We start from the raw sequence: 23,472 nt of genomic DNA on the forward strand, positions 1-23,472 counted from the left end.
GATCTGAGCTGACCCATCTCTACTGCTCATTTGCAGCCGCACCTCTGCCTTCAGGGACATTGGCTGCACCCCTTGGCCATAGCCATCAAGTCCCCCACCACAACTGGAATGTGTATCCATCGGCTTTCCAGAGTATGACTGGGTTAGTGGTACGAACGGGCTTCTCTCAGCATGTTTGACAGCTGGTATGTAAGACTGCCAGCCAGTTACCATAGCAACAGTGGTGGGAAGAAGCAGCATCCTGGTGGCCTGGGTGGAAAGTGAGGATTAACATGGGGACAAAGATGCTCATAGCATGGACTTTCAGAAACCCGCCCTAAATGCCATCTAAGACTCAGTGCATCCTGAAGACCAGCTCAGCCCAGTGTTCAGTTGAGAAACTGTTTTCACTCTTTTTTATGGCTGAGTAATATTCCATTGTGTGTGTGTGTGTGTGTGTGTGTGTGTGCGCGTGCGCGCGCGTGTGTATATATGTATATACCATGTCTTTTTTATCCATTCATCTGTCGATGGACATTTAGGTTGCTTCCATGCCTGGCTATTGTAAATAGTACACCAGAAACTAACACAACATTGTAAATCAACTATACTTAAATTAAAAAAAATAAAATAGCATTCTAGGGGGAGTTAATTTTAAATCTGTCCAAGATGCGGAGGGGGACGAGGCAGCGCGGAGGTGGCAGCCACACGAGGGGCTGCAGTGCCGGAGGCGAACCAGCGACCCAAACACCGGGGTTAACCACGTCTTGTCCAGGACCCTCCTAGGTGAGAATTATGAAGATGATGACCTAGTAAACTCTGATGAGGTTACGAAGAAACCATGTGCAGTATAGATTGTTCATGCACGTGAAGATGACCATAACTTTGAGCTTGATGAAGAAGCTTTGGAGCAGATATTGCTACAGGAGCACATACGAGACCTTAACATAGTAGTGGTATCCATGGCAGGAGCTTTTCCTAAAGGGAAATCATTTCTACTGGACTTCATGCTTAGATATATGTATAGCAAGGGTTCTTAAAGTTGGATTGGTGGAAACAATGAACCATTGACTGGCTTTACATGGCGAGTTGGTTGCAAAAGAGAAACAACAGGCATACAAGTCTGGAATGAAGTGTTTGTGATCGAGAGACCTAATGGAACAAAAGTGGCTGTGCTGCTGAGGGATACCCAGGGTGCCTTTGATAGCCAGTCAACTATCAAAGATTGTGCAACAGTGTTTGCTCTGAGCACTATGACTAGCTCTGTCCAGGTATATAATTTGTCTCAAAATATTCAAGAAGATGATCTTCAACACTTGCAATTATTTACAGAATACAGCAGACTTGCAATGGAAGAAATCTACCAGAAACCATTTCAGACATTAATGTTTTTGATTCAAGACTGGAGTTATCCTTATGAACATTCATATGGTTTGGAAGGTGGAAAACAATTCCTTGAAAAGAGATTGCAGGTAAAACAAAGTCAACATGAAGAGCTACAGAATGTAAGGAAGCACATTCACAACTGTTTCTCAAATCTTGGTTGCTTCCTTTTGCCACATCCTGGTCTTAAAGTTGCAACTAATCCTAGTTTTGATGGGAGATTGAAAAATATTGATGAAGAGTTTAAACGAGAGCTTCGAAATCTGGTTCCATTGCTACTTGCCCCAGAAAATTTGGTAGAAAAAGAGATAAGTGGATCTAAAGTCACTTGTAGAGATCTTGTAGAATAGTTTAAGGCTTACCTTAAAATTTATCAAGGAGAGGAACTTCCACATCCAAAGTCCATGCTTCAGGCAACAGCTGAAGCTAATAATCTTGCTGCAGTAGCAGGAGCAAGAGAGATCTATTGCAAAAGTATGGAGCAGGTAGGCAGTGGGGACAACCCTTACATTGCACCTTCAGATCTGGAGCGAAAACACCTGGATCTCAAGGAAGTGGCAATTAAACAGTTTTGTTCAGTAAAAAAAAAATGGGTGGAGATGAATTCTGCCCTCGTTATCAGGGCCAGTTTGAGGCTGAAATAGAAGAAACCTATGCAAATTTTATAAAGCACAATGATGGCAAAAACATCTTCTATGTTGCTCGTACCCCTGCCACACTGTTTGCAGTCATGTTTGCTATGTATATAATCTCAGGACTGACTGGCTTCATTGCCCTAAACTCTATAGCTGTCTTGTGTAACCTTGTCATGGGGTTAGCACTGACGTCTCTTTTTTTCTTTTTTTAAAAAATTTTTATTTATTTATTAATTTTTTTGGGCTGTGTTGGGTCTTTGTTTCTGTGTGAGGGCTTTCTCTAGTTGTGGCAAGTGGGGGCCACTCTTCATCGCGGTGCGCGGGCCTCTCACTATCGCGGCCTCTCTTGTTGCGGAGCACAGGCTCCAGACGCGCAGGCTCAGTAATTGTGGCTCACGGGCCTAGTTGCTCCGCGGCATGTGGGATCTTCCCAGACCAGGGCTCGAACCCGTGTGCCCTGCATTGGCAGGCAGATTCTCAACCACTGCGCCACCAGGGAAGCCCTGACGTCTCTTTGTACTTGGGCATATGTTAAATACTCTGGGGAGTTCAGAGAAATTGGAACAATGATTGATCAGATTGCTGAAACACTATGGGGACAGGTATTGAAGCCACTGGGTGATAATTTCATGGAGGAAAACATAAGGCAGTCTGTAACAAACTCTATCAAAGCAGACCTGACTGACCAGGTGTCTCATCATGCCAGATTAAGGACAGACTGACAGTTCATCTCCTCATGGACTCCACTCTATCTGTTTTTCATTCTTGCTGTACTGTGAGAACTCAAAAATAAACTAAAGTTTACAATCAACTGTAGAAGTAGTTTAGTATAACTGGCTTCACAGATGGCTGCCACAGAGTGTGAAATTGTTTGTTGGTTTTAAGCATTCTGTTCATGGCTCCTAAGACATGAAGATTGGCTGAGGAGCATTAGTTTTCATGCACACTTGTGCCATGTTTAATTCTTTTTTTTTCCCTTTTTACTTAATCTAATGTTAGTGAAATTTGTCTTATGTAAAGGATATTTCAGGGAAATATTTTAAGAAATCTATTTAGAGTCTCTTTAACACAGTGTCCCATTGAAATTTTAATTTTTAGAGAAGTTATGAATCACTATCAAGAATCAGATTGGAATGACAATGAAGCCTTTATTGAGCCATGACATTAAACGTATATATTGCTTTACTGCCTTCAATACCAGTATTACATAAATGCATGTATCAGAAACGTCACAGAAATTATATGACAACTCTTGTAGCTAAGAAAGTGATTCTGAGGTGTACATTTGTCTTGCCTTTTTAAATTTATAAACCTGCCCTAAAAGGAGATGCATATCTGGGGAACTGAACTGTCTTGATGCAGTTTAGCCTTCATGTACATAAAATATACCATTAATTTTATTGGGGGAGAAATTCCATCCAAAAATGTTGCCTACAGCTATGAGTTAAGAGTATCTATACAGCGTGTAGCTTTTATTTTCTAAAATCACAGATAGGGCAAGTATATGAATTATAAATATATAAATATGATTTTGTATTAAAAGTTTTGTAGTTTATGACAAAATCTGGTTCTGTGGTAGGCTAATGAGTACAGTGCCTGTGAAGGAATGTTTGTGGCTCATGTCAGTGTGTGAGTGCATAGACAATTTGAAGTTTTTGTTATATTTGTGATATTTATCTTCTTGAGCACTGCAGTCTCACCACGCCCCCAGCCAAGGAAATTCAGTGGGAATGTTTATCGTGACTTTGTCCTCTGTTGCATTTTAAAGTTCTTTCCTGTAATTTATTTTCAGTACATAATTAAATATTTGTATATATAAAATGGAACTCGTGATTTTTTTTAAGGAATTCTTCAAATATGTATTCCATTACATAAACCTATTTGTTTATACTGAAAAGAGCATGAGTGGGAAACACCCAAGTGAGAGCTGTAAGGTATCGTACCTCATACCTCGAAGCTAAGCTTGTAAAAAGTTATTTTTCTGTGTCTGTCTCTGTTAGGGAAAACTTGTTGTGATTAGCCTAGGGGGTGTATTAATTTTGTTTCTCTCTCTCTTTTTTGTGGTATATGTAAGGCTAATATTTTGCAATACCTTTGTAACCTTCTCTACGAACACCTATTAAAGCATCTAGTTTGGTTTATAAGTGAAGAGAACTCAGATGTTGAGTTGCATGGCTGAAAGCTCTAAATTTGCTTTGGTTGATATATCCCCCTCCTGCTGCAAATCCTGTTTTTATATGGATTGTATTTGTTTCCATCTGTATTAAACTGCTACCAACTCATCTGTTCTTAAACAGAAAAAAAAAAAAGCATTCTATTCCTCCCCAACCCCAAAAAGAAACTGTTTTCTCTCCTCTCCCCAGACCTCTGCTCCCTCCTCTTCTTAGCCCTATGTCATGATCCAGTCCTTGTTAACTTCCCAGTGAAGAGGGAAAGTCAACCCTCCCACCCTGACACTGGCATCGTTTTGCCAGTTCTGAAAAGAACAGTCTTTAAAGAAAGCCAGGCCTAGGTGTAAATCTTAGTTCCACCAATTACTTACTCTCTGGTCTTATTCCAGTGATATAATCTCTCCACTTGGGTTCCTCACTATAAAAGGGAGATCATGATAGGCCATATCTCACAGAACTGTTATAAGTATTGCATAGCTAATAAAAAACAGAGAGTTCAAGGAAGGGCACATGGTAATTCCTGAATGAATAGAAATTCCCTTTCAGTTAAACCACTGGATCCTACTATTAATCTCAGGTTGTGAACTCTTGCCTTTGGGAATTTTTTTAGAAGAAAGTAGAATAATGGGTTTTTACTTGATTGAGACTCTGTGTGCAGACACAGGGACCCTATATTTGGAGCCAGGCCCCCAGCCTTACTTCTCCAGTGTTCAAGGAATGCAAATCCAAGACCAGTCAACAGAGTGTCCCAGAGGAAGGCAGATCATCATAGAGCTGAGAGCTAGCTGGGGCTATTAAAGGTGGACTCAATGGTTCCCTAATGAAAAGTTGATAATTAGTCACTCAGTACACATTGTTGTGCCCAGAACTGTTCTAGGTACTGGCAATACAGTAGGTAACAAAACAGATAAAAATCCCTGCTTCCTGGAGCTTACATTCATTACTTGTATTAATCTAATGGAGGGATCTAAAGGAAGTTGTTCTCTGAAGTCTTCCATGTGGGTCACAGGCCTCTGGAATCTTCTAGGAATGGGGAGGTGGGAGGTGCAGTAGGAGTTGTTTGAAAAAGAATAGTCATTATGCAACAGCTATTAAAATTTAAAGACCCAGGCTTCTGGTTTTATCTTTGGTGTGTAAAAAGCTTAGAAATTACCACTCCGACCCTTACTATAAGGAAAAAACTAAACGAACTTAAAATCAATGACTTCTTTGACCCAGCAGAGAATTGAGGTCACAGAGCAAACCACTAACCCAAATCTAGAGACATAGGGAAATTCAGAAAATAACAGCCAAGATATGGCAGAGATTTTGGAATTATCAGATAGATAATTTAAAATAACTATGACTAGTGTGTTAAGGACACTAATAGACAAAGTAGAAAACGTGCAAGAACAGATGGCTGACAAAGGATTAATTTCCAAAATATACAAGCAGCTCATACAGCTCAATATCAAAAAAACAAACAACCCAATCAAAAAATGGGCAGAAGACCTAAATAGACATTTCTCCAAAGAAGACATACAGATGACCAACAAATACATGAAAAGATACTTGGCATCACTAATTATTAGAGACATGCAAATCAAAACTATAATGAGGTATCACCCCACACCGGTCAGAATGGCCATCATCAAAAAATCTACAACAGGGGCTTCCCTGCTGGCACAGTGGTTGAGAATCTGCCTGCCAATGCAGGGGACACGGGTTCGAGCCCTGGTCTGGGAGGATCCCACATGCCACGGAGCAACTAGGCCTGTGAGCCACAATTACTGAGCTTGCGCGTCTGGAGCCTGTGCTCCGCAACAAGAGAGGCCGCGATAGTGAGAGGCCCGTGCACCGCAGTGAGGAGTGGACCCCACTTGCCGCAACTAGAGAAAGCCCTCGCACAGAAACGAAGACCCAACACAGCCATAAAAAAAAAAAAAAAAAAAAAAGACTAGCTAAGGCTTTAAAAAAAAAAATCTACAACAATAAATGCTGGAGAGGGTGTGGAGAAAAGGGAACCCTCATACACTGTTGGTGGGAATGTAAATTGATACAGCCACTATGGAGAACAGTATGGAGGTTCCTTAAAAAACTAAAAATAGAAGTACCATATGACCCAGCAATCCCACTACTGAGCATATACCCAGAGAAAACCATAATTCAAAAAAACACATGCACACCAATGTTCATTGCAGCACTATTTACAATAGCCAGGACATGGAAGCAACCTAAATGTCCATCAACAGAGGAGTGGATAAAGGACATGTGGCACATATATACAATGGAATATTACTCAGCCATAAAAAGGAATGAAATTGGGTCATTTGTAAAGACGTGGATGGACCTAGAGACTGTCATACAGAGTGAAGTAAGTCAGAAAGAGAAAAGCAAATATCGTATAATAACGCTTATATGTGGAATCTAGAAAAATGGTATAGATGATCTTATTTGCAAAGCAGAAATATAGACAGAGATGTAAAGAACAAATGTATGGATACCAAGGGGGAAAGGGGTGGGGAGAGAGAAATTGGGAGGGAACTCTACCTAATGCACTGTGGTAACCTAAACGGGACAGAAGTCCAAAAGGGAGGGGATATCTGTATGCGTATAGCTGATTCATTTTGTTGTGCAGTGGAGGCTAACACAACATTGTAAAGCAACCATACTCCAATAAAAATTAATTAAAAAAAGAAAAGAAAAAAAAAAGAACAGATGGTTAATGTAAACAGAGAGATGGAAACCCTAAGAAAGAATAAAAAAGAAATGCTAGAAATAAAAAACAGTGCAACAGAAATGAAGAATGCCTTTGATGGGCTCATCAGTAGACTGGACACAGCTAAGGAAATAATCAGTGAGCTTGAAAATATGTCAATAAAAAATTCAAACTGAATACAAAGAAAAAAGAGAACAAAAAATCAGACAGAATATCCAAGAATGGTGAGATAATTTCAAAATGTGTAATAAGCACATAGTTGGAATGCCAATAGGAGAAGAGAAAAAGGAACAGAAGAAATATTTAAAGTAATAATGGCCAAGAATTTTCCAAAATTAATGACTGTGTAGTAGAGAATTCTTGCCCAAAAAGAGGGCTAGCCTTTGTCCTTGGCTTCTGGGAGGTAACCTTGGTTGTACCTGATAGGAATGTCTTCATTTAGGGCAAGGGTTGGCTACACCAGATCTTAGAGTATTGCTAACCACACCTGATAGTAGAAGCTGCTCATGCTAGAAAGACCAATCATGTGATTTAAGGTGGGAGCTTTGGGTCAAGTGGTATCGGTCAACCCTGAGGCTGAGATCAACCAGGTGGACAATCAATCATGCCTATGCAATAGAGCCCAAATAAAAACTCTGAAAACTGAGGCTCTGGCAAGCTTCTTTGTTGACATTACTCTGTATTGTCACACATTGATGCTGGCTGGGCAATATGTCCTGACTCCATGAGAGAGAACTATGGAAGCTGTGCATTCGGAACCTTCTCAGACTCTGCCCTATTCATCATTTCCTTGGTTGATTTTAATTTGTATTCTTTCCCTGTAATAAACCACAGCTATAAGTATAATAGCTTTCAGTGAGTTCTATGAGTTCTTCTAGCAAATTACTGAACGGAGGGTGGTTTGGGGGAACACCCCCAAACTTGCAGTTGATGTTAGGAGTGAGGTTGGCCTTATGGAGAACTGTGTGCCCTCAAACTTGATAGCTGACTCTAAACTTTGTGCCTTGGCCAACTCCAGGCAGTGACAGTCAACAAACCACAGATCCAGGAAGTTCAGAGAACACCAAGTAGGATAAAATTATGTGCATATTAGGCATATCATATGCAATTGCAGAAAACAAAAGACAAAGAAAATCTTGAAAGAAGCTGGGAGTAGGGGGAACCACCTTACCTTTGAGTAACAAGGATAAAAATTACATCAGACATCTCATCAGAAACTTACAAGCAAGAAGAGAGTGGAGTGAAATATTTAAAGTGTAGAAAAAAAATCCCAACTAATATAGGATTCTGTATCTATTGAAATTATTCTTCAAAAGTGAAGGCTAAATCAAGCCTTGGTAAATTTAAGAAAATTGAAATCGTATCAAGTATCTTTTCCGACCACAACACTATGAGACTAGATATCAATTACAGGAAAAGATCTGTAAAAAATACAAACACATGGAGGCTACACAATACACTACTTAATAACGAAGTGATTACTGAAGAAATCAAAGAGGAAATCAAAAAATACCTAGAAACAAATGACAATGGAGACACAACGACCCAAAACCTATGGGATGCAGCAAAAGCAGTGCTAAGAGGGAAGTTTATAGCAATACAAGCCTACCTCAAGAAACAGGAAACATCTCGAATAAACAACCTAACCTTGCACCTAAAGCAATTAGAGAAAGAAGAACAAAAAAACCCCAAAGCTAGCAGAAGGAAAGAAATCATAAAGATCAGATCAGAAATAAATGAAAAAGAAATGAAAGAGCCAATTGCAAAGATCAATAAAACTAAAAGCTGGTTCTTTGAGAAGATAAACAAAATTGATAAACCATTAGCCAGACTCATCAAGAGAAAAAGGGAGAAGACTCAAATCAATAGAATTAGAAATGAAAAAGGAGAGGTAACCACTGACACTGCAGAAATACAAACGATCATGAGAGATTACTACAAGCAACTCTATGCCAATAAAATGGACAACCTGGAAGAAATGGACAGATTCTTAGAAATGCACAACCTGCTGAGACTGAACCAGGAAGAAATAGAAAATATGAACAGACCAATCACAAGCACTGAAATTGAAACTGTGATTAAAAATCTTCCAACAAACAAAAGCCCAGGACCAGATGGCTTCACAGGCGAATTCTATCAAACATTTAGAGAAGAGCTAACACCTATCCTTCTCAAACTCTTCCAAAATATTGCAGACTGAGGAACACTCCCAAACTCATTCTATGAGGCCATCATCACCCTGATACCAAAACCAGACAAAGATGTCACAAAGAAAGAAAACTACAGGCCAATATCACTGATGAACATAGATGCAAAAATCCTCAACAAAATACTAGCAAACAGAATCCAACAGCGCATTAAAAGGATCATACACCATGATCAAGTGGGGTCTATTCCAGGAATGCAAGGATTCTTCAATATATGCAAATCAATCAACGTGATACATCATATTAACAAACTGAAGGAGAAAAACCATATGATCATCTCAATAGATGCAGAGAAAGCTTTTGACAAAATTCAACACCCATTTATGATAAAAGCCCTGCAGAAAGTAGGCATAGAGGGAACTTTCCTCAACAAAATAAAGGCCATATATGACAAACCCACAGCCAACATTGTCCTCAGTGGTGAAAAACTGAAACCATTTCCACTAAGATCAGGAACAAGACAAGGTTGCCCACTCTCACCACTATTATTCAACATAGTTTTGGAAGTTTTAGCCACAGCAATCAGAGAAGAAAAAGAAATAAAAGGAATCCAAATCGGAAAAGAAGAAGTAAAGCTGTCACTGTTTGCAGATGACATGATACTATACATAGAGAATCCTAAAGATGCTACCAGAAAACTCCTAGAGCTAATCAATGAATTTGGTAAAGTAGCAGGATACAAAATTAATGCACAGAAATATCTTGCATTTCTATACACTAATGATGAAAAATCTGAAAGTGAAATTAAGAAAACACTCCCGTTTACCATTGCAACAAAAAGAATAAAATACCTAGGAATAAACTACCTAAGGAGACAAAAGACCTGTATGCAGAAAATTATAGGACACTGATGAAAGAAATTAAAGATGATCCAAATAGATGGAGAGATATACCATGTTCTTGGATTGGAAGAATCAACATTGTGAAAATGACTCTACTACCCAAAGCAATCTACAGATTCAATGCAATCCCTATCAAACTACCACTGGCATTTTTCACAGAACTAGAACAAAAAATTTCACAATTTGTATGGAAACACAAAAGACCCCGAATAGCCAAAGCAATCTTGAGAACGAAAAATGGAGCTGGAGGAATCAGGCTCCCTGACTTCAGACTATACTACAAAGCTACAGTAATCAAGACAGTTTGCTACTGGCACAAAAACAGAAATATAGATCAATGGAACAGGATAGAAAGCCCAGAGATAAACCCACACACATATGGTCACCTTATCTTTGATAAAGGAGGCAAGCATATACAGTGGAGAAAAGACAGCCTCTTCAATAAGTGGTGCTGGGAAAATTGGACAGGTACATGTAAAAGTATGAAATTAGAACACTCCCTGACACCATACACAAAAATAAACTCAAAATGGATTAAAGACCTAAGTGTAAGGCCAGACACTATAAAACTCTTAGAGTAAAACATAGGCAGAACACTCTATGACATAACTCACAGCAAGATCCTTTTTGACCCAGCTCCTAGAGAAATGGAAGTAAAAACACAAATAAACAAATGGGACCTAATGAAACTTAAAAGCTTTTGCACAGCAAAGGAAACCATAAACAAGACCAAAAGACAACCCTCAGAATGGGAGAAAATATTTGCAAAGGAAGCAACTGGGGCTTCCCTGGTGGCGCAGTGGTTGAGAGTCTGCCTGCCAATGCAGGGGACACGGGTTCGAGCCCTGGTCTGGGAAGATCCCACATGCCGCGGAGCAACTGGGCCCGTGAGCCACAACTACTGAGCCTGAGCGTCTGGAGCCTGTGCTCTGCAACAAGAGAGGCCGCGATAGTGAGAGGCCCGCGCACCGCGATGAAGAGTGGCCCCCACTCGCCGCAACTGGAGAAAGCCCTCACACAGAAATGAAGACCCAACACAGCCAAAAATAAAAAAATAATAAATAAATTTAAAAAAAAAAAAAAAAAAAAAAAAAGGAAGCAACTGACAGAGGATTAATCTCCAAGATTTACAAGCAGCTCATGCAGCTCCATATCAAAAAAACAAACAACCCAATCCAAAAATGGGTAGAAGACCTAAATAGACATTTCTCCAAAGAAGATATACAGATTGCCAACAGACACATGAAAGAATGCTCAACATCATTAATCATTAGAGAAATGCAAATCAAAACTACAATGAGATATCATCTCACACCGGTCAGAATGGCCATCATCAAAAAACCTAGAAACAATAAATGCTGGAGAGGGTGTGGAGAAAAGGGAACACTCTTGCACTGTTGGTGGGAATGTAAATTGATACAGCCACTATGGAGAACAGTATGGAGGTTCCTTAAAAAACTAAAAATAGAACTAACATACGACCCAGCAATCCCACTACTGGGCATATACCCTGAAAAAACCATAATTCAAAAGGAGTCATGTACCACAATGTTCATTGCAGCTCTGTTTACAATAGCCAGGACATGGAAGCAACCTAAGTGTCCATCACCGGATGAATGGATAAAGAAGATGTGGCACATATATACAATGGAATATTACTCAGCTATAAAAAGAAATGAAATGGAGGTATTTGTAGTGAGGTGGATGGAGTTAGAGTCTGTCATACAGAGTGAAGTAAGTCAGAAAGAGAAAAACAAATACAGTATGCTAACACATATATATGGAATCTAAGGGAAAATAAAGGTCATGAAGAACCTAGTGGCAAGACGGGAATAAAGACACAGACCTACTAGAGAATGGACTTGAGGATATGGGGAGGGGGAGAGGTAAGATGTGACAGGGTGAGAGAGTGGCATAGACATATATACGCTACCAAATGTAAAATAGATAGCTAGTGGGAAGCAGCCGCATAGCACAGGGAGATCAGCTCAGTGCTTTGTGACCACCTAGAGGGGTGGGATAGGGAGGGTGGGAGGGAGGGAGATGCAAGAGGGAAGAGATATGGGAACATATGTATATGTATAACTGATTCACTTTGTTATAAAGTAGAAACTAACACACCATTGTAAAGCAATTTTACTCCAATAAAGATGTTTTAAAAAAATAAAGTGAAGGCTAAATAAAGACATTATCAGACAAACAAAAATTGAGTGTATTCATCACTAGTAGACTGTTCTGCACAAAATGTTAAAAGAAGTTCTTCAGGGAGAAGGAAAATGATATAGGTCAGAAACTGAGATATACATAAAGAAAGAGTATCCAGAGAAGGAATAAATGAAGGTAAAACAAAATCTTTTCTTTTTCTTATTCTTAATTGATCTAATAGATAACTGCACAAAGTAACAATTGTAACAGTGTTTTGCGTGATTATGGTATACAGATAGCTAGACTAGTAACAGCAATGTCATAAGGAACAGAAGGGAGGAATTAGGAATACTCTGTGTAAGGAACCTGCACTATTTGTAAAGCAGTAGTACAGTGTTATTTGAGAGTGGACTTAGATTAGCTGTAAATATATATTGCAGACTCTAGGGCAACCACAAAAATTTTTTAAATAAGTATAATCAATATGCCAAAAAGAAATAATTGGAATATGCCTACCACTACTAAAGAAATTGAATGAGTAAGTAATAAATTTCCAAAAAAAGAAAACACCAGGCTGAAATGGTTTCACTGGTGTGTTTTACCAAACATTTAAGGAAGAAATGATACAAATTCTCTACAATCTCTTCCAGAAAATAGAAGTAGAAGGAACACTTCCTAATTCGTTCTATGAAGCCAGTATTACCCTAATACCCAAACCAGATAAAGACAAGAAAGGAAAGCTACAGACAAATATCTCCTGTGAATATTGGTGCAAAATTCCTCAACAAAATATTAACAAAATGAACCCAACAGTGACTTCCCTGGTGGTCCAGTGGTTAAGACTTTGCCTTCCAATGCAGGGGGTGTAGGTTCAATCCCTGGTCAGGAAGCTAAGATCCCACATGCCTTGCGGCCAAAAAACCAAAACAAAAAACAGAAGCAAATTCAATAAAGACTTTAAAAATGGTCCACGTCTTCAAAAAATTTTTTAAATAAATAAAAATATTTATTAAAAAAAAGAAAGAGAAAAAGAAAATGAACCCAACAATGTATAAAAAAAATTATATAATGCAACCAAGTGGGGTTTATTGCAGATGTGCAAAACTGGTTGAACATTCAAAAAAAATATCAATTTAATCCACCACATCAATAGGCTAAAGAAGAAAAATCATGTGATCAAATGAATTGATACAGAAAAATATTTGACAAATCCAACACCTATTCATGATAAAAACTCTCAGCAAACTGTGAAATGAGGAGGATCTCCTCAACTTGATAAAGAACATCTCAAAAAAACTACAGCTAACATGATAATGATGAGAAACTGGATGTTTTCTCCCTATTTTGGTAACAAGAGAAGGATGTTCCCTTTAAGCACTCCTATTCAAAATTGTACTGGAAGCTCTAGCTAGCGCAATAAGACAAGAAAAGGAAATAAAAATTATACAGATTGGGGAGGAAGTTTTAACTGGCTTCCTTCATAGATGGTAAAGTTATCTATGCAGAAAATCACAAAGCATCTACAAAAAAAAATCCCAAAACAAAAAACCTCCTAGAACTAAAAAGCAATTATAGAAAGGTTAGGACACAAGGTTAAAATACAAAATTCAGGGCTTCCCTGGTGGCGCAGTGGTTGAGAGTCTGCCTGCCAATGCAGGGGAAACAGGTTCGAGCCCTGGTCTGGGAAGATCCCACATGCCGCGGAGCGGCTGGGCCCGTGCGCCACAACTACTGAGCCTGCGCGTCTGGAGCCTGTGCTCCGCAACAGGAGAGGCCACGATAGTGAGAGGCCCGTGCACCGCGATGAAGAGTGGCCCCCGCTTGCCACAACTAGAGAAAGCCCTCGCACAGAAACGAAGACCCAACACAGCCATAAATAAATAAATAAATAAAAATTAAAAAAAAAAATACAAAATTCAGTTTCTTTCCTTTATACTTGTTTAAAGTGAACCAGTGGAATTTGAAAATAAAAGCACAATGCCATTTGCATTAGCATGAAAAATTAAATACATACATAAAGATCTAACAAAATATGTAGAGAATCTACATGCAGAAAACTACAAGATTCTGATGAAAGAAATCAAAGAGGATCTAAATAAATAAAGAGTTCAGGTGTCAGTTCTTCTCAACTTGATCTATAGATGTAGCACAATCTCACTAAAAATCCTGGCAAGCTATTTTATAGGTATCAGCACACTGATTCTAAAGTTTACATAGAATGGCAAATGACCCAAAGCCACCAACACAGAACTGAAGAAGAATGACATAGTTGGAGGAATCACACTACCCAAATTCAATTTAATTATATTAAAGTTACAGTAACCAAGATACTGTGTGGTATTGGCAAAAGGATAGACATATAGACGAATGGAATCACATAGAAAGCCGAAAAATAGACCCATGCAAATATAGTCAACTGATCTTTGGCAAAGAAGCAAAAGCAATTTAATGGAGAAAGGATAGTACTTTTAACAGCTGTTGCTGGAACAGCTGTATGTCCACAGACCAAAAAAAACAAAACAAAACATGAGCCTTGATACAGACATTATACCTTTAGCAAAAATTAACTCAAAATGACAATAGACCTAAATATGAAACACAAGATACAAAATTTATAGAAGAAAACATAGGAGAAAATCTGGGTAACCTTAGGTTAGCACTGAGTTTTTAGATACAACACCAAAACGGTGCTCCATTAAAATAAAACTATTAAAATTCAAAACTTCTGTTCTGAGAAAGTCACTCTGAAGAGAATGAAGCCATGGACTGGGGGAAAATATTTGCAAAATACTTTTTTTTTGAGTTGTATGAGTTTTAAAAAATATATTCTAGATACAAGTGACTTAATAGATGTAAGATATGCACAAATTTTCTCCTATTCAGCAGATTATCTTTTCACTTTCTTCATGGTGTCCTTTGAAGCACAAAATTTTTCATTTTGATTACATCCAGTTTATCTATTTTTTTTCTTATTTAGTTTTCTTCTATGAGTTTATAGTTTTAGCTCTTATATTTAGGTCTTTGATACATTTTCGAATTAATTTTGGTGTATGGTATGAGGGAGGGGTCCAACTTGACTCTTTTGCATGCGGATATCAAGTTGTCCCAGCACCATTTGTTGAAAGGACTATTCTTTTCCCCATTGAATTGTCTTCACACCCTTGTTAAAAATCAGTTGACCATAAATATGAGTGTTTATTTCTGAACTCTTGATTCTATTCTAGTACTGAAGTGTCCCTCAGGATGCAGGACTTTCAATGCTAAAACCAGGGTAATCTGGAGCAAACTAGGATTTTGATCACCCTACAGCTGAGTAGGGCTTGACCAACCACTGCCCAGATTCCTCTCTCTGAGTTTATATACATTTCACTGCACCCCAACCCTTCAACTACTGGATCCATCCTTCCTTAGAATTATCACTATAGAAATCATTGCATGCTCAGGGAAGGAATTCAAACAGCATAGAAAAGTATAAAGCAGAAAACAAATGACTCCAAACTTCCATCCCTACTCTGCAGAAATAACTACTGTTATCTCCAAAAAGTTTTGACACATATATGCATCTTTCCTTTTGATAAGGACACGAGTGGAATTGGAACATGTATACAGTTTAACAATCAGCTCTTGAAGCTGTACAATGTCCACTTTATGACTGTACACTAGTCATTTCACAATACCCCAGAGATCGGCCTTTAGCTCCATTGAAGACTAGGTCCCCTGGGAAGCTGACTCTGAGATGGAGGTCAGCATGGAGTAAGTTTATTGAAGAGTGACAGGTGTGGGGAGTCAGGAAGCAGGGCTGAGCATAGGGAGAAGTTGGACTGCAATGCAGGCATGACAGTGACCTCTGGGATCTTCATAAATCCCTTGGGATATCAGTGGAGACTTAAATTCAAAATAAAAAATTTGGAAAGAGAGCAAGATGCCATTGGTACAGGTCAGAGCTGCCACGCATTGCCTTACCCAGGGACAGAACAGGACACTGAATAGTCCCTTGTTCTCTGCTCTCTCTCAAACCCAGTCCTGGGCATGGGCTCAGAAATGTGACAGGTCCTGCCTTTATTAGTTTTTCTTGCCTAATTGACTTGGCTACAACTTCCAGTACAATGTTGACTAGTAAGACAAGGTATCCTTTTAAATCTGCTGAGACCTGTTTTGTGGCCTAACATTTGGTCTATCCAAGGATGTGTTCCCTGTGCAGTTTAGATGAATGTGTATTCTGTTGTTTTTGGGTGGAGTGTTCTATAGATGTCTGTTAGGTCTAGGTGGTTTCTTTGTTGCTTTTCTATACATTATTGAAAGTGGGATATTGAGGTTTCCAATTACGATTGTTGATTCTCCATTTCTTCCTCAAGTCTATCTATTTTTGCTTCATGGACTTTGGTGCTCTATTGTTAGGCAAATATATGTTTATAATTGTTATATCTTGATGTATTGACTCTTTTATTAATGTATATTATCCTTCTTTCTCTCTTGCAGTAATTTTTGTCTTGAAGTCCATTTTGTATGATTTTAGTATAGCCACTCCTGCTCTCTTTTGGTTACTGTTCGTATGGAATATCTTTTTAAATTCTTTCACTTTCAACATATTTGTGTCTTTGAATCTAAAATAACACTTTTTAAAGAGTACATTGCTGAATTTTTTAGAAGTCAATTCTACCTACACCTTCCTTTTATTTGGAGAGTTCAATTCATTTACATGTAATGTAATTACTGATAAGAAAGGACTTCCTCCTACTATTTTGCTATTTTTTTCCTATGTGTCATATCTTTTTTGTTCCTCACATCCTCAAATACTGAATTCTTTTGTATTAAATGGATACTGTCTGTTATAACCTTTCAATCACCTTGTTGTTTCTTTGACTGTATAGTTTTGGGGTTATTTTCCTAGTGGTTGCCTTGGGGATTACACCTTAATCTGTGTCAATCTAGTTTGGATTAATAAATACAGTATACAGAAACTTTTTATTTTATTTTATTTTTTAATTGAAATATAGTTGATGTACAATAGTATATAAGTTACAGGTGTGCAATATATAGTGATTCACAATTTTAAAGGTTATATTTATTTATTTATTTGTGGCTGCATTGGATCTTTGTTGCTGCATGCAGGCTTTCTCTAGTTGCAGCGAGCGGGGGCTACTCTGTTGTGGTGAGCGGGCTTCTCATTGCAGTGGTTTCTCTTGTTGCAGAGCACGGGCTCTAGGTGTGCAGGCTTCAGTAGTTGTGGCACTCAGGCTCAGCAGTTGTGGCTCACGGACTCTAGAGCACAAGCTTGGTAGTTGTGGCACACAGGCTTAGTTGCTCCGCAGCATGTGGGATCTTCCTGGACCAGGGCTCGAACCTGTGTCCCCTGCATTGGCAGGCGGATTCCTAACCACTGCACCACCAGGGAAGTCCCACAATACATCTTTGAGCCTATCTTACACCCAATAATTTGTATCTCCCACTGCCCCACCCCCCTCTCCTCATTGGTAACCACAAGTTTGTTCTCTACATCTGTGAGTCTGCTTCTTTTTTTGTCATATTCACTAGTCTGTTGTATTTTTTAGATTCCACATTTAAGTGATATACAGTATTTGTTTTTCTCTGACTTACTTCACTTAGCATAATGCCTTCCAAGTCCATCCATGTTGCAAATGGCAAAATTTTATTCTTTTTATGGCTGAGTATTCCATTGTATATATACATCACATCTTCTTTATCCATTTATCTGCTGAACAAAAACTTTTATATATTTTCATCATCACTCATTATATCTTTAAATATTGTGTGCTCATCAACATAGATTTATCAGTTTTTTACACAGTTACCTTTTAAATCAGATAAGGAAAAAGAGAAGTTACAAGAAAAATGCATCAATGCCATCTTAAATATTTACCTATACCATTACTTTTACTGGTGTTCTTTATTTCTTCATGTGGGTTTGAGTTAACTGTCTAGTGTCCTTTCATTTCAGCCTGAAAGACTCCCTTTAACATTTCTTGTAGGGCACATCTGCTAGCAATTAACTGTCTCAGTTTTTGTTTATCTGAGAATCTGTTAATTGCTCCTTCATCTTGAAGAATAATTTTGCCAGATGTTGATTCGGGGTTGACAGTTTTTCATGGAACCCTTTGAGCATGTTGTCTCACTGCAGGCGAAAGCAAGGCAGCATGTGTGTACCAGACCCTCACCAGGGTCAGACGTGCACACCCAGACAGGAGCTGGAATTGAAACAGATGAGAATGAAGTAAAGGTTGGGAGGAAAGAAGTGTTCGCCAGGGTGGGAGGGCCTCCTCCAGCAGCACCTTCTGGATGAGCTGTGAGTACCGTCGGTCATGGAAATATGACAATAGGCTGTAGAAAACTAGAGCCATGGTCTGGAAGGATAGCCTGTGGTTTCCAGTCTGAGACATGCAATGATTAGCTTGGTGGCATAATTGGGGAAATAAGGAAGGAAATGTCATCTGTGGGAGAACAGACAACTGGGAGACAGTGCCATCTGTGCTGAGTTAGGAAAATTAGGAAGTGAGAGAGGAGAGGAATGTGAAAACAGGGGCTGAGAGGCATGATATGGGCATCAGTTAGAATTCTGTGGGTTGCAAGTCACAGAAAGGCAACCCAAGCCAGCTAAAGCCAGAAAGGGAATTTATTCGAAATATATCAGAGATTTACAAAATCCTTTGGGAGCTGGAGAACCAGGCTTGGAAAACAGCCAAGAATGATGGTGGCTTCAGGGGGCCTAAAAGCAAGAATCACAGGATCATCTTCTTGCAGGAATGGCATGGTCAGGATATCTCTGCAGGACACCTCCACTGTGTCAGAAGGCACCAAGGTCACAACAGGACATCATCACTGCTGCCGGTGCTGGGAAGTCCATCTCACCATCTCTCAGTCTTTTCATGACATGCTCAAGATTAGATCAAACCCAGGCAGGGGCATCTGATGGCCTGAGTGTACATCACATGGCCACATCCAACTGCCTGCAGGGACAGAGCAGACCAAAAAGGGAGGTGGCGGGGGGTCGCTGCAGAACAGGAAGGGGCCAGATGTTGTACAGCCCCCAAACGAGTCCCGTTCCATTATAATAAATGATGTAAAGGGAGGTGTGATTTTGAGAGAAGAGAGACCTGAGTGTGTTTGTCAGCTTGGAGAAGAGAACCAGTGAGGGAGGGCAGGATTAAAGATGCAAAAGGAGGGGAAATGATCGGAAGAGCCGATGAAGGTTGTGTGCCCAGGGGGGAGGGGCTGGTCAAGCGGAGGAGGAGGAATCTTGACTTAGGGGAGAGGTGTGAGTTGGGAGAGAAGGCAACTGGGAAATTTCCATTCTTTCCATCTGTTCCAATCCCTGCCTTTCCACAACAAGCAGGTGTTTTCACGAGGGAGAAGACTTGTTTTTCAATAATGAAAACTGACCAAAGTGGTGATTCATCATTTTCTAAAATCCGACTCTTTGTGGGAGGGGACATCATTTCAAACCTGCTTCCTCGTTGGACCTGAGTGAGGACAGGGGCTGCCACTGGAGCCTGGGCAGGCTGACGCTGGCGGTAACCCCACCTCTGAGTCCCCCACCCTTTGCTACAGGGGAAGGGTGACAGCTCCTTGAAACCTCAGAACCTCATGTTCCCAGGACCCAAAACCCACTAGTGAAGTATCATTTCCCTCTTTCCTCTCAGCCTCTGACTGCCAGAAGCAGGAACCTAGCAGGGGACCCTTGCCTGGCCCAGGGTGTCAAGCCTGGTGGACTGGGTTCCCACCTGCCACTTCCCACAGTGCCCTGAGGTTGACAGTTTTTCATGGAGCCCTTTGAACATGTTGTCCCACTGCAGGCGAAAGGGGGGCAGGGTCTGTCCCATTGTTGGCTCTACACAACCCTCTAATGGAAGCTTCCCCTTCTGAGGAAACCACAGTGAGACTTTGCAGCTGAATAAAATTTTATCTGAAAGCTGCCCAATTAAATGGGGAGCCCAGACAGCTGCCCAGGTGGAGCAAAGAGTCTTAGGTGAGTAGAGTTAGTCTGAACCCAGGATTTACAGAGGCCTGAAAATGAGGCCTGCGAGGTTCACAGGACCTGTCAGGTACACACAGCTGAGCTGCTCAGCGTCCCTTTCAGGAAAGGACTTGCCGCGCAGCTGCAAGGAGTGGGGTCAGCTGACACCGCCAGCTGTTAGCTCTTTTAGGGTCAGCCTCAGCTTTTGCGCCAACTTTATGCTCTTCTTAGGTGGCTCCCAGCCAATGACTACACAAGGCAGTGGTAGCCAAGGTCATGCTCCTCTCCGAGAAGGCCCCCAGCCAATGACGGTAGTACATGGACCTAACCACCTCCACCCAAAGCCAGACCCTCTTCTGGGCCATCTGCCTCGGAGCTCCCAGGTGGGCTGGCAGAGACACTGTCAGGTTTGCTTATGGCTCAGACACTCCCCTCCCTCCCCACTCCTGCATCCTCCCCTTTCCTGAACAAGTGTTCATCTCTCCTAAAACTCTCATCTCCGCATCAGCCACTGGAGAACCCAGCCGGTACACAACTCATCCATCAACTCAACACTAAGCCCCCCTGGACATCAGCTGTCTGGACATTAGCTGTTGCAAAGTGAAAGGTGATGGATGACAAGTGGTATAGTGGAGGTTCAAACCAAAGGTTATGGTGTCTGAAGCAGCTCACCTAGTTACCCCTAAGCCACCTCTCCCCCTAGGCCAGGGCTGCAGGACTCAAGGATACATGCCTGAGGCTACAGGTCAAAAGTATGGGGCTTTCCAAGCAAAGCCTCCGAATTCTGGTCTGAACGCTCTTGCTGGCCCAGTGTGTCTGGTGGTTTTCCAGTGCCCAACCCTGGGTTCTGCATCTTTGTCCTTCTGACTCTCTGCCCAGGATCCCAGGACACCAAAGACCCAGAAAAGTAAGAGTCCAGGGCTCTAGACCCCTTCTGGGGGCCTGGGCTATGTGTAAGAGGGTGTACCATAGACTGCAGTGTGTGGACAAGACTGAAATTAAAAGCCAAGCTACACATCTGGAGGGGGCATTGAGCCAAAGGACAGAGACAGACTTCAGGCCAAAGGCAACAGGACTGAGGCCCTGCCCTCTTCCCTCAGGGACACAGCAGCTTGCAGAACCCAAGTGCCCAGAGGTGAAACCAAGGCTATGCTCAGAGTACCAGCAAGGCAAGGCCACCAAAGTGGGAGAAAAGTTCACCTTTGATAATCTGACACAATTTTGCAATTAAAGAATAGATACATGTATATGTATAACTGAATCACTTTGTTGTACACCTGAAACTAACACAACATTGTTAATCAACTATACTCCAATATAAAATAAAAAGTTTAAAAAACAAAATCTAGAAAGAATATTTTAAAATCAGCATACTATAAGTTTTGTTTATAGTTTATATTTCAATTATAGGCTATAATATTTAAAATATGGGTTAATTTTTAAATTACAGGTAATAAATATGGGTAATTTAAATTTTATATATCTAAGTTATGGGTAAGGTCTTAGGGTCTAGCAGGAGGGCTTTTAGAAGGTTCGTGTGTCCTCAGGCATGGGTGATGAGGGAGACATTAAAGGTGCTAAACTCTAACTCTAGGGCTCCGAGCAGGGAGGTGACACTGAAACAGGGTCCAAAAGGATGCATCAAAGGAGGCGAAGAAAGGCAGGCAGTGAGTATATCTGGTGGGAAGGTCGGCTGTAGTAACAAAGAGGACCAACTAGGTAACAGCTCTTCTTCTCGCAACCATCTGAGATGTTTCTGGTTGACAGTAGGGCCTGGGCTCACTCAGTCATTCAGGGACCCAGACTGCGGGGCCTCTGCCCTCTTTTACACGGGGCTTCCAAGGTGGCCCCAGGAAAGGGAGGCAAACATGGAGGATTGTTGAGGGGAGGAGTTTTGTGGGCCATGCCTAGAAGTGGCCACAACATGTCTGCTGATGAACAATGCCGGGGCCCAGCCACACCAAACTGCAAGGCGTCTAGGAAATGTGGAGCACCTAGGTGTGCCCAGGAGGACGGAGAGAACAGATTTGGGTGGAGAGCAAACATCCTCTGCCCACAGCAGGGAGTCGACAGTGACTGGAGCACACAGAGCAAACCTCATAGGGGATGACCGGAGGCGTGCTGGCGAATGCCTGACAACTGGCTTTCTGGAAGGAAACAAAATTGAAGTCCTGGTTATGTCAAACTGTAATCAATATCGAGGCTGCAAAGAACAAAGAGCTTTATTTGGGGGTCTTATGAATTGCAATTTGGGAGACAGATTCCAAAGAGTGTTCTGGGGAAGAGAAAGAGTCAGGGGCTTATAAAGGCAAAAGCCACAAGGCTATACTCTGACACAGGGAAAGAAATATTTGTCCTTAAGGAATAGGCTGTCATGAATTATTCTAGGGTAAGGGTCTGATAAGTATCTCGAGTCTCTAGCAGGTGTTCTGGATGTCTTCGTTAGGACAATATGTAGTTAAAAGATCAGATTCCATCTGGGCTGAGACATGCGTAAGCCGCACTTCCTCAACGGCCTCTAGGCTTCATTTTAGAGACCTCTCATAGCAATACCAACTCCACTTTTTATTTTCTTTTCACAATTGATAGCATTTGCTGATTTTCTTGGTATATTATAAATATTCCCACCACCATCAGCTTCAAACTACCAGCATAGCAGCATGATCAGTGAACAAGGAGCTGGGAAGAGATGTATAGTAGCAGCCCAGTATATAGTTGAATTAGGGTTCTTCAGAGAAACAGAACCAATCAAGGATATATATATATGTACCTCAAGGATATATAAATCGCTTGATTATATGTATATACAGTGATCTTCCTCAACTTACAATGGAGTTATGTCCCAATAAACCCATCGTTAAGTCAAAAATGCATTTAATATACCTAATCTACCGAACATCTTGGCTTAGCCTAGCCTACCTTAAACATGCTCAGAACATGTACATTAGTTGGGCAAAAATCGTCTGACACAAATTCTCTTTTATAACAAAGTGTTGAACATCTCATGTAATTTATTGAACACTGTACTGAAAGTGAAAAAGCAGAATGGTTATATGGGTCTAGAATGGTTTTAAGTGTATCTGTTGTAAGTTCCTGGCCACGATCGCCTGGCTGACTGGGAGCTGTGGCTCACTGCCACTGCCCAACATCATGAGAGAGTATCATCTGGCATGTGGCTAGCCCAGGAAAAGATAAAAGTTCAAAAATTTGAAGTACAGTTTCTACTGAAAGTGTATTACTTTCACACTATCATAAAGTCAAAAAATCCTAAGTTGAACCATCATAAGTCAGGAACTGTCTGTATATATCAAGAGATTTATAACAAGGAATTGGCTCATGTAATTATACGTGAGCCAATTGGGAGGCTGAGAAGTCCCAAGATCTGTAGTTAGCAAGCTGGAGACCCAGGAGAGCCGATGTAGTTCTAGTTCGAAGGCAGG

General features: G+C 40.6%; 2 protein-coding genes across 3 annotated transcripts in view; both read left to right on the top strand.

Annotated features, from left to right (window-relative positions):
- Positions 1 to 23,472, top strand: part of ARHGAP22 (Rho GTPase activating protein 22) — a 213,636-nt gene that overhangs the window by 30,239 nt on the left and 159,925 nt on the right. The window lies entirely within an intron of this gene.
- On the top strand, positions 657 to 6,071 carry LOC309643093 (atlastin-2-like). The gene is given in 4 exon segments (XM_082425470.1): positions 657 to 1,709; positions 1,713 to 1,943; positions 1,946 to 2,175; positions 2,494 to 6,071. Coding segments are annotated over 4 exon segments (1,164 nt in total). The 5' UTR covers positions 657 to 1,232; the 3' UTR covers positions 2,720 to 6,071.

Source organism: Balaenoptera physalus (assembly GCF_965194825.1).
Source record: "Balaenoptera physalus genome assembly, chromosome: 14".
Lineage (NCBI taxonomy): Eukaryota > Metazoa > Chordata > Mammalia > Artiodactyla > Balaenopteridae > Balaenoptera > Balaenoptera physalus.